Source organism: Sebastes umbrosus, chromosome 8, assembly GCF_015220745.1.
Source record: "Sebastes umbrosus isolate fSebUmb1 chromosome 8, fSebUmb1.pri, whole genome shotgun sequence".
Lineage (NCBI taxonomy): Eukaryota > Metazoa > Chordata > Actinopteri > Perciformes > Sebastidae > Sebastes > Sebastes umbrosus.
In genome coordinates this window covers 22,434,212-22,446,393 of record NC_051276.1, presented here as the reverse complement: position 1 = coordinate 22,446,393, position 12,182 = coordinate 22,434,212, and the positions used below count along the sequence as shown (strand labels likewise).

At 40.4% G+C, this 12,182-nt stretch overlaps 1 protein-coding gene across 2 annotated transcripts; it reads left to right on the top strand.

The window, feature by feature from the left end:
- Positions 1 to 18: 18 nt before the first annotated feature.
- Positions 19 to 11,917, top strand: LOC119493172 (TBC1 domain family member 10A-like). 2 transcript variants are annotated; one of them, XM_037778306.1, is made up of 10 exons: positions 19 to 200; positions 3,314 to 3,413; positions 4,778 to 4,885; positions 5,228 to 5,334; positions 5,430 to 5,544; positions 7,018 to 7,083; positions 7,588 to 7,777; positions 7,864 to 8,018; positions 9,419 to 9,852; positions 9,901 to 11,917. In XM_037778306.1, exons 1-10 carry the CDS (start codon positions 19 to 21, stop codon positions 10,028 to 10,030), a joined length of 1,587 nt encoding a protein of 528 aa, XP_037634234.1. In that variant the 3' UTR covers positions 10,031 to 11,917. The 2 variants fall into 2 exon arrangements, with proteins under 2 accessions (XP_037634234.1, XP_037634233.1); XM_037778305.1 differs by having other exon boundaries at positions 9,419 to 11,917.
- Positions 11,918 to 12,182: the final 265 nt, after the last annotated feature.

Genomic DNA, 12,182 nt, shown 5'->3' with positions numbered 1-12,182 from the left:
CTCTTGTGCTAAGCTAACATGGCCAGGATAGAAAACGGCCGTCAGTCGGTGGACACCCGGAGCATCAGGACGACCAGCAGCAGCCACCTGGACGATGAGAGCTCTCTGGGGTCAGACTCAGAGATCAACGGATTCACCAGCGACAGACAGACGGATAAATATGGATTCATTGGTGGAGCTCAGCAGCACACCGAGGCATCGTAAGTTCCTGTACTGTGATTCAGTTTGCTATGAGAGTACTCTAAAGTAACTTAAATAAGCCTGTTTTTAATCCACTTGAGCCAAAGTTGAGAGTTTATAGTGTAGTAGTCAATCTAGTTATGATTACATACTACTAGATTGGCCTGTGTTTTTATTATGTATTGTTTTTATCTTGATGTTTGCACTATTTTAATTTATGTAAAACACTTTATAACTATGTTTGGAAAGGTGCTATACAAATAAAATGTATTATTATTATTATTATTATTATTATTATTATTGCATAACACTAGTTTAGTGTTGTTGTCTTCTGCAACACAACAGAGCTCCCAACCAGCTGCGTGGCACAATTTGCTTTTTATGTCCAGTGTTTTGCCTCACCCCAAATCTGACAAATATAAAAAGATGGCAAGCAGATTAAAAAAACAACATGTAGCATAGTTCTTCTTCATTATGTCATTTAAACCATTTTTCCTCTTACTTACTACTTTTTTTTTTTGCAGGAAAAGCTGCACACTTACTACTCTGACTTGTCATGAGAGTACTCAGCTAACTTAAATAAGGGCTGTAAACTAGATTTTTAATCCACTTGAGTTGAGTTGAGAGCAGGGTTATAGTGTAGCAGTCAATCTAGTTATGATTACATACTACTAGATTGGCCTATGTTTTTATTGTGTATTGTTTTTATCTTGATGTTTGCACTATTTTAACTTATGTAAAACACTTTGTAACTATGTTTGGAAAGGTGCTACACAAATACAGTTTATTATTATTATTATTATTATTATTATTATTATTATTATTATTACATACCACTAGTTTAGTGTTATTGTCTTCTGCAACACAACAGAGCTCCCAACCAGCTGCGTGGCACAATTTGCTTTTTATGTCCAGTGTTTTGCCTCACCCCAAATCTGACAAATATAAAAGATGGCAAGGAGATTAAAAAAACAACATGTAGCATAGTTCTTCTTCATTATGTCATTTAAATAATTTTTCCTCTTACTTACTACTTTTTTTTTTTGCAGGAAAAGCTGCACACTTACTACTCTGACTTGTCATGAGAGTACTCAGCTAACTTAAATAAGGGCTGTAAACTAGATTTTTAATCCACTTGAGTTGAGTTGAGAGCTTATAGTGTAGCAGTCAATCTAGTTGTGATTACATACCACTAGCTGTGTTGTTGTCTTAGAATAGAAAGCTTTTTTTTCATTGTATTAAATACAACGAGATTCACAGTTGCCACTTCTTCTGGTCAGTGCTTTAAAACAAATACTTGACAAGACTAAACGAGGCAGATAAAACATATAACAGGTAAAACACACACGCAGTTATAAAGCAAAAAAAACCAGGTAAAGTAGGTGTAATAAATAAATATAAACAGAAGTGTTACACTGGAAGTATAAAATATAAAAATAGATGTAATGTAAACAGGTAATTGCACTTGTAAAATAGGTAGAGTAGAAGTAATAAATTAAATGTAAACAAAGTCTACTGCAAAACAACAGAGCTCCCAACCAGCTGCGTGGGACAAAGTGCTTTTTTATTTCCAGTGTTTGCCTCACCCCCAATCTGACAAATATAAAAGCTGGCAAGCAGATGAAGACATGTAGCATAGTTCTTCTTCATTATGTCATTTAAACTATTTTCCTCTTACTTACTACTGTTTTGTTTTTTTTGCAGGAAAAGCTGAAAATTCACACTTATCTTGAATGAATGAAAGACTTAATTTCGAACATAAAAATAAATAAAAACAGATACAAAATAATAACAAACAAAACAAGAGTAATAGTGTCTGAAAAGGAGTAGGTAGAAGTCAAACTTATATTTCCCTATTGACTTGTCGTGAGAGTACTCTCAGCTAACTTAGATAAGGGCTGTAAATACGATTTTTTTAAAATCCACTTGAGCCAAAGTTGAGAGCAGGGTTATAGTGTAGCAGTCAATCTAGTTATGATTACACACCACTAGTTGTGTTGGTGTTGTTGTCTTCTGCAACACAACAGAGCTCCCAACCAGCTGCGTGGCACAAAGTGCTTTTTATGTCCAGTGTTTTGCCTCACCCCAATCTGACAAATATAAAAGCTGGCAAGCAGATGAAGACCACATGTAGCATAGTTCTTCTTCATTATGTCATGTAAACCATTTTTCCTCTTACTTACTACTCTTTTTTTTTTTGCAGGAAAAGCTGCACACTATCTTGTTTTTCATTTGAATCAATGTATTCATAGCCTGCAACTTGCCTCAAGCAAGTTGCAGTGTTTTTTCTTTTCTATAAAGGCCTTTCTTTCTTCCCTTTTTTTACTGGGGGCCCGAAGCCCACATTACAGCACTGAAATAGTGGAAGGAGTGAAAGTTGTGCCAAGCACTGGCTGGCTGGGAGCATCCTGTTTTCTGCAGTTTTGGCAGACTTGGAGCCACAGCTCTGGTGCCCCGTTACTAGAGGGGCCTCTCTTGGCTCCTAGTTTTATAGGTGGTCACAAACCCAGGGTTTAACTTACACTGTTTGGCAGGGATTTGAAGGTAACTCATCAAGGTCTTTAGAAGCTGGAGTATAACCTATAACCTACAACTTTTTTTTTACTGTAAGAGGGCTGTCCCAAGTTTAAAAAAAGCTATCTTTGAAGACTACAGATTACAGGCTTGTGCTGATGAGATAATTACATACTTTAGTAAAGCATCAGACCTCCTTCGTCATGTAGCTTAGACTTGCCTACGTTTTCCTTTTTCTGCTTGAGAATATCATGTGCAGTTCCTAATTTTTCTGGCCTGTAAATGGTTTGAAGTTGAATTACATCACAAGACAGTCAAATCCTCGCTGCAGCTCTTTGAGGTTAAACAGACTTTGCTGTTAAATTGGCTAGATCTGAGTTAGTGTGTTTTATAGTCTCCCCAAAACAAGGTTGGTAGACTGCATATGGCCACCCACGCAGATCTGATGGTACACGCAGAAGATAATAAGCCTTTCTGAGGATGTTCACTTGTTTTTGCCACACCCTCCCAACATACTGATGCCAACAACTGCTCATAAACATTTTTTTTCCTGATGTTATTCAGTCTCATTTGGTTTTAAAAAAATATGAAATTTATCTTTCCCATCTTTTCTCCCCAGAGCTCAGGATTTGCCTCCACAGGTGCTCAGGCAAAGGGAGGTGAAGTGGCTGGACATGCTCAGCCACTGGGACAAATGGATGATCAAGAGATTCAATAAGGTCAGCACCGAGCATTAACTCAATAACATATCGTGTCAAGTGGCTCGTTTGTATGTTTTGTATGGTGCTAGCCAAATGTGGATAGGCCAGATCTGAATTTTTTCAAAACGTTTTTTTGAAGCCGGTATCTCAGCTTTACCTCCATTGTCTCCAGGCAGCAGTTTTTCAGTCCTGAGTGGTTTGTATACATGATCAGACAAGGCGAACGACATCGCTCCAATAATTTGATTTGCACAAGGACAAGACTTTTATAGCCACATTATTTGCAGCTTCACTTGTCTAGCTGGTTCTGTGTGAAACTCTCTCAGCAATTCGGCACAGAGCTGCAACTTCACCTCATTCCCATGAGTCAGCAGCAGGGCAGGACACGACCCATCCCTTCATCTCCCCATACACCATGTGACAACTCGGCTGTCTCAGATTCAGGGTGGGGCTGTAGTGACTTCCTGTGAGACAAACCATGTAATAAAGGTGTTTGTTAGCATAAAGTATAACTGTACTCAGCTTTCTTAGAGTGAAAAGCACCTTATGGAAATAAGAAACGGTGTATTTGAGCTGTGAAATACCTGACACGGTCAGAGTTTCTGATCCCTTATTGTGCTCCTCTTGGTTCACGATAATGTTGCAACAGACTTTCCTTGGGGAAGTGGGCCAGCTTCATATCAGAAAAACAAAAGAATCCAGAAATGGTTATGCAAGACGAATAAATTTCAGTGTCAGTTCAGCCAATCTATTGTGTCAAAAGTGGCTTGTGACTCTATAATATGAAAGATTATAGCTGCACCGCTACTTGGACACTGTGCCCAAGTTATGCTTGAGGTATTCCAAGGAGATATGTAGTTGTGCACCACTGTACACAGAAACTACATACTGTTTGGGTCCTTTACGGCCTCTTAATTCCTCCTCCATTCAGATTCAGTGCCAAGCAAAGAAGTGAGCAAGTATCTTGGTAGAATTTGAGTAATTTTGATGTCCAGTGTCCAGGTATCTTTGGCCAAAACTATTTCCCTCCTGACTACTACAGTAGATATGTACTTTACCTTAGCTGTGAGGCCCCCCAGGGTAAAATTCTTACTGCGGATTAGAGAGGGTTGTTGTAAAACTTGAAATTTGGCTTGTGACAGTTGTAACAGGTCTTTTCTAGTTACTCTTGGTAAATATTTTCATAGGCATTTTTCACAGCAGACAGTGAGCTGATTTGCATTTCACGTTTTCAAAAAAAGGAACCAATACCAGGTGGTCCAGTGCTTTTACCACTGACTGTGCCTATAGTGTAGTAAACCAGCCCTACTTGACTTGTTGCAAGCCATAGTTCCCTTTGTGTCCTGCTTTATTTGATGATCCCTTGTTCCTCTGTGGCTCAGGTGAGGCTGCGGTGTCAGAAAGGAATCCCTCCTGCCCTCCGAGGCCGCGCATGGCTCTACCTGTCGGGTGGGAAGGTGAAGAAAGAGCAGAACCAAGAAAAGTTTCAGGTCAGAGGGGTTTCTCTTTCACTTCCTCCTCACGGCTTTTATGCTGTATTTTGGGCTCTTTTCATGTTTAAATTTCTTTAGAAATTGCTACCGAAACTGTGGCCTTGTCACCGGTGTTACCACTTTGGTTGAGAATCCTGATGTATGTGTTGATCACGTTTTAGATCAGTGCTTTTAATAGCTAATAATACAGCTTTCATTCTTATTCAGGATAAAGGAATACAAATATTTAAAAGTATTTCTGTGTTGAGAGATTATCCACTTTCTGAATTGTTCAAATTTGCCCTCAATGTTATTGTGTAATGAAGAGACCCTCACAGTCTCCTCCATGTGTTTCGGCAGGAGCTGGACAGCCAGCCTGGGGACCCCAAATGGGTAGATGTGATTGAGAAAGACCTCCATCGACAGTTTCCCTTCCACGAGATGTTTGTGTCACGGGGAGGACACGGGTACGCTGTCTGACATGATGTGACATTACACACTGGTGTTGCTGCTGTTTGACAATCTATTTGACTGTTTGTATTGGTGTTTTGACGCTCCGCAGGCAGCAGGACCTGTTCCGCGTCCTCAAGGCTTACACTCTGTACAGACCCGAGGAGGGATACTGCCAGGCTCAGGCTCCCATCGCTGCTGTGTTGCTCATGCACATGCCTGCTGAGGTACGTCCCTCCACCACAAACACCATATAAACTTGCCTTCCTCAGTGCAAGTATACCGTCGCCATATGTTGGTAGGCTTTGTAATACTGTGTTGGCTGTGGAGTTATTGGTTGTAAGGCTTGTTAATAGTTTGGTCTTTTAAAAGTGAAATCCACCCAGTAAAAAGAAATCACATGTTTTTTTTACAGCTGTTTTAATTTCTGACCTTGGACAAGTCTATTTTTAAGCTGAGCAGCACAGAGACAGCCTGAACAGATGATGTCATCTGGAGATAAATCCTTGAGCTGCTCCAGAGACTGAAAACTAGTTAGAACATTACGACTGCAGTCCTTGTGACCTTTTTGGGGGTGTAGATGTAAGGTTTCTAATCCACAGCAGTTTAGCATTCCCAGCTTAGTTAAGGTTTGTAAATGTCGTCTACTGATCTCTGCCAATCATCACTTTAATATGTGAGTTTTTGAAGTCACATGAGAAAACAACAGAGCTCTAAAGATGCAGAAGTTTATTGGACTTCAAAAATGCAAAAAGATTTAATATGTCACGGGGAAAGTTCTCTGAAATCCTGTTAATTATGCAAACAAACTGCATCATTAAAGAACATCAGCACAAGTTAGAATTAACCAACTGGCATATGATGGACATTAACAGAGTGTAGAGGATTTAGATGCTGCTAAATTGCGTGTATGGGTTGGATACAGCATAGTAACGCGATATTTTGCGTGGCAATATTGTGTCAAGTATCGATGTTTTATTATGTAAACTATTAAACTCTTAACTATCCGATGGCCGCTATTCTGTCTTTCAGAGGTTCAATCTTGAAGCTGGAGTATCATATGAAACTAGAAAACCTAAGGAATCCATTGGTACCAACCATGTCATTTTAGCTTGTCTAGAAGAACACTAAATAACGCTCCAACGTTACGCTAAATTTTGGCGAGGAAAAACTGGCATGTGCATTTTCAAAGGGGTCCCTTGACCTCTGACCTCAAGATATGTGAATGAAACCTCTGAGATGAACAGAGATAATCTTGTTAAATAAAAGAGATGTTGACAAACTGCATAATTTTCAGTTGAAAAAAGGTAATATATCGCATATCGCTTATCGCAATACTCAGCATATTGCATAATGTTTAAAGTCACAATAAGATCGTAACATGATAATATGGTATCGTGGGTTCTCTGATGATTCTCACCCCTGCTTACTCGTATCCTAATGTATGTAATGTAAGGATTTAGTTTCTCACAGTAACTTCACAGTTCTTGTCTATGAGGTGATGTTAACATGCTTTTGTCTTTCATCTGCTGTACATGTTATGCTCTACACATCCAAAGTGCTTTATTATGTTAGAATGTTAGAATATATATTATATCAAAGTCAACATTTCCAGTATTAACCTACGTCCCATGTTAACACACGGAAAAGTCCTGTAAAATAAACGCTTCCACTGACGTCAGCTGTATGTGTTTCCACAGGATGCCTTCTGGGGATTGGTCCAAATTTGTGAGAAATACCTTCCTGGCTACTACAGTCCCGGCCTGGTGAGACTGAAACACATACACGCATGCATGATGACATCACCAGGTGTTGGAAATGAATAGAGAGAGAGAATATTACTTAATCTGCTGTTTTAATAACTATAATCCAGATGAACCAACTAGGCTTTACAGTAAAACTGAACTGTATTGTTGTTGCTGCAGAGTGCACAGCGTGAGTGTTGTAACTTACTGGGTGTTGTCAATCTTGTCAAACCACAATTTGTAATTTGATCACTTAATTGCTTACAACACAACAACACTCTCTTGTGTAATTCATTTTGCCTGGTGTTTACTGTTCAACATCATTGTTTTCTTATTATGTAATGGAAACAGGACTTGCTAATGAAATGTTTCCTTGGGAAAGCAAACAGCAACATGATGCATTTGGGCTGGTTTATTTGTAATGGGTGAACATCCACGTGTGTATCAGGTCTCAGCCCTGACAACACAGGAGTACAATGGCTTTTGTTTTCTCTGTTAATGCTTCCCTACCTGTGTCTCTTTCAGGAAGCTATACAGTTGGATGGAGAGATCCTGTTCGCTCTGCTGCGCCGCGTCTCCCCGCTAGCCTTCCGCCATCTGGAGAAACACAAGATCGACCCCATCCTCTACATGACTGAATGGTTTATGTGTGCCTTCTCCAGGACGCTGCCCTGGGCCTCCGTGCTGCGCGTCTGGGACATGTTCCTCTGTGACGGTAACAATGGCTTATTATAGCGCTGTGGTTACAGTGGTACCAGATGTTGTAGAACGTCTTCACACCGGCTCTTCTCCCTCTCCCAGGAGTGAAGATAATCTTCCGTGTGGGTTTGGTGCTGCTGAAGTGCATGATGGGGACCCGGGAGAAGCTGAAGGCCTGCCAGGGCCAGTATGAATCCATGGAGCTCCTCAGGGCCATCGAGCCACGATACATGCAGGAGGGCTTCCTCGTCCGAGAGGTAACGGCAGATCAGCAGCAACATGGTGCAGTGACAAGGGAGACGAGTCTTTAACCAGAACACATGTGTTACAAGTCACACATTCACCCTGCTTAATTGTCCATGTATGCAGTTCTCAATCTCCGCCAGCTGCAGGAGATAAATTAGTTGAATATATCCCAAAACTAAAAGATTTATGTCACAAAAGGGCTGGGCCATGCAAAATACTTCCCTATGTTTTCGTGATATTATGTTTTGTGATACTATATTAATTCTCAAACACACTGTATAAATTATTGATTAATAGTTTGCATGCAAACATTAACTCAGTTAATACTATATTTCATTTGCAAAGAGATGCGTCCTCTCAGTGTATATGTCCTTTCAAAGTAGTGCTATGGTGATTGATGTTACAGAGCCTGTGATAAATGCAAATGCAGATCCCACTGTTCTGATTGCTTAAGAAAGTAGATTTAATGCATATGGTGGTGTGTTCTTTATACTATGACAGTTTTAAAAAGTCACAACACCTTGCTTACAGTATCTCAAAATATCGCAATTATATTGAATCGTTACCCCTCTATCATGATACGAATCGTAACGTATTACGTATTTTTGCCAATACACAGCCCTACCTTATAATATTTACCTTTGGCTCATGTAAGGCTGGAATGACAATTAATGAAAACTACAACCCAAATTAGATTGTATTGTTGCAGGTTTTACAGCAAATGACTTGTCACACGTTAAAGTGCATTTGTTTTATATTTTGTATGTTTTTTTTCAATGGTTGGGTGGCTATTCACTCGTATAAACAACCTAAATCTACCTAAGGAGTCAACATTAGTTACGATTAGTTAGAAAATGCGACAAACAGAAAAATTTAGGTTTTTTTTTTTTAATGATATTTTGCCTTACATAGGCCCATTTTTGTTTAGGTCTTCTACTGCAGTGTCTAGAAAGAAATGATCAGTCTTTGTTAGTGACAAGAAGTCATATTATACTGGCATAATCCTTTAAAGATGTAGTGGAGTTTTGTGTCCCTCATGAACAGTGGGTGTTCAGATATGCAGCCGAGGAAACGGCAGAGACTCTGAGAGCGTGAATTGAAGTGATACAGAGACAAATTGACCAGAGTGCTGGCTGGTCAGTGTCTGGTTCCCCTGCCAAGCTTTGTGTGAGTCTCTGTCCAGGCTAACAATACCGCCTCTTATATGGAGGGTTGTCTTGACTGTGGATGACCACCCTGAGGCCCTTTGGCATTTACTGAAAAAGATCACATTTTGTACACAATGGCCAAACGTGGAAGGAACATGCTGTATTTTCCAGCGATGGCTGGTCTTTTTCTCCACGCTGTTCCTTTGAAAATGATCTATGTTTACTCCAGCCGTGACCTCATGACACATCTCTTCCTGTTGCAGATTCTGGAGGTGCCGGTGACGGCGCGAGACGTGGAAAGGGAGAATCACACCCAGCTGAAGCGCTGGAAGAAGAACCGCGGAGAGCTGAATTTCAAATCCCCACCGAGGATGCACGGCGCTCGGATCGTCATGCTGGCCGAGCCGCCGAGGCGCCAGGACCTGCAGCAGAACCCCACCATCGTACTGGAGGTGCCTCAGCCCACCCCGCTGCTGAAGAACGGAAAGGAGGAGAAGAAAAGCAAGAAGAAGAGGAGCAGCATAAGGAAATCGCAGCCCATTGTGGTGATCCCTAATCCGTACTCTCTTCCCAGTGACCCTCCACCACCGCCGCCACCCTCAGATCCACCGGCTCCACCTATGGTTGCCAGCGAGACGCCAGAGACTGTGCCAGAGACTGTGCCAGAGACTGTGCCAGAGACTGTCCCAGAGACTGTCCCAGAGACTGTGCCAGAGACCGAGCCAGAGACTGTGCCAGAGACCGAGCCAGAGACTGAAACAGACCCACTTCACCAGCAGCAAGAGCCTCCTACAGAGCTTCCCCCTGCCAAAGAATCTCTTCTTCAGCGATCCACACAAAGCCTTAGCAGCACAGACCAGGATACATACCTGTAACTCCACTGCAGCCAGTGTGTGTGTGTGTGTGTGTGTGTGTGTGGACGAAGCACCAGCACCCTTCAGCCAATGACCAGCGAGCCTCGCCCATGGCCTATTACTCTAACTGGACTGTTTATTCATTTTAGACACCATTATGCCTATGATATTATTTGTATACACTAAAGCATCATTGCATCGATGCTTACGCCATTTCTCCACGTGAAGCTGATGTTGCCTCCTGTTGTTGATGCTTCATGCTCTTATTCAGAACTTAATATTCTGTTTGCAAGGGAGACGTGTCACTGAGTTATTGGGAGCGAAGACGTTTCTTCAGAGCAGTTTAAATGGGATTTAAAGAACAATGAGTTGCCATAGCTTATGCCGTTTTGCTATACATTTCCACTCAAATTCAACACCATTGAGTTCATTAGTAATACTGTGCAGCAGTGGACGACTCCATGTTTTTCAACTCCTTCAGCCATTATATTTCATTAGGGGTTTTGTTCACTAGAGGGCAGCGTGGCAGAGGTTTCATTCATTTACATTCCCTGTTAGTAAAGCAGATCACAGCAGGGATGGGATTCCTTTTAAGGACTTTGGGAGGTATTATTCTGACATTGAGCTTTCCTGTAAGGAAACTTGTGCATTTCATGTTTTATATTCTTAAATTTGAAAATCATCTTCCTGAATCCACGAGATTGAGTCACACCACACTGTGTCTTTTCCTACAAGCGCTATTTATTTAAGGAACAGTTTAAACATGACATTTGTCGCTTTGTGCATGCTTTGGTAGTGCACAAATGGTTACTTTTTTTTCCAGAGTCTGTTGAATTGATGTGGTTTAACTCTAATATTGACTGGCGCCAGGCACTTCCAGCCACTTTAGAGCAGCAGTAATTCACGTTACGTTAGCAGCAGAGAGGAGAGCACGGGACATTCCTCACTGTAAGACACATTCCTGCCTTGATAAAAGCTAATCAGTCTAAAAGCTGTCTCTCTTGCCAAATGCAATTCTGTATAATGTATGCATGTGTTTTCCTGTGACAGCGAGTGAGTGCAAATCACCTCATGGTGCTGACCTTCCTCTTGGCTTTGCGCAAATATCCAATTGGAATGAAGCAGATCCTGTCGTGTGAAGGGTCTGTTTTTTTTGTTTATTTTGCTAGAATTTCCAAAGCAGATCAAGACTGTTGTTTTGAGATGACCTACGACCGCTACCTGTGACCAGGCGTATTAGTTGTTAGTACAGTCAAGAGGATCAAGATTTCGTTGGGATATCTGTAGCATTTCTCTTTTGAAAACTTTGCTCATTTCTTTGGGAAATATAACATATTGGACAATCATTGTTTGTGATGGTCCAAGTCTGTTTTCTAACTTTGATCACCATGATAAAAGGTAAAGGGAGTTTTGACAAGCATAAGCACACGTGTAAGATGTGTTTGTGTATGTAATTAATATAAAAAGTCTGTGCTAAAAAAATGCATGTGTTGGGTCAGTTATAAAAAAGCAATGCGGTTTAAAAGGATAACACATTTTCAAGCAGCCACTTGCCAGTATGCAGTAGGTTTTTTTTAGTCGCTTATATTACGCACCTCACATTTCGCTGGTGTTATATTTTAATTTAATGCTCATTGTGTAGATACGACATGTAAAATAACAATTTGTTTTGTAATGAAATCTATTTTTCAATGTGTAATGCTGTATTTTATTGAGCGGTAACATAAACTGCAGAGCAGACATCTCTAAATAAACTGAAGTGTAGGTCAATATGTTTTAGATCAACTTTTGCAAGACGGATTGGTATTATTTTTACCATTCACATTAGGATTATAAAAGAAATGTTGGGACAGTATACATCATCATCATGAGTTCAAATTTTACAAAATAAATTTTTGTTTAAAGCCATCTTCAAACATTTTTTTGTTGAATGTTTTATTGATTTCCATAAGTTGTGTAAGTGTCTTGTTTTCACCACTAGATGGAGCTCCAGAGTCATCACTTTGAACGTTAAACTGTGGTTTACTTGCATGGTACTTTGGCACACTGGGGTGTCTAAAGGAACATCCTCAAAATGTGTTTATTTTTTTACTGTAGATTTTTTCATAATGTTCCACCACATTCAAAAAAATGAATCAAGAGTCACATCAATTACATTTTCAAACATATCAAA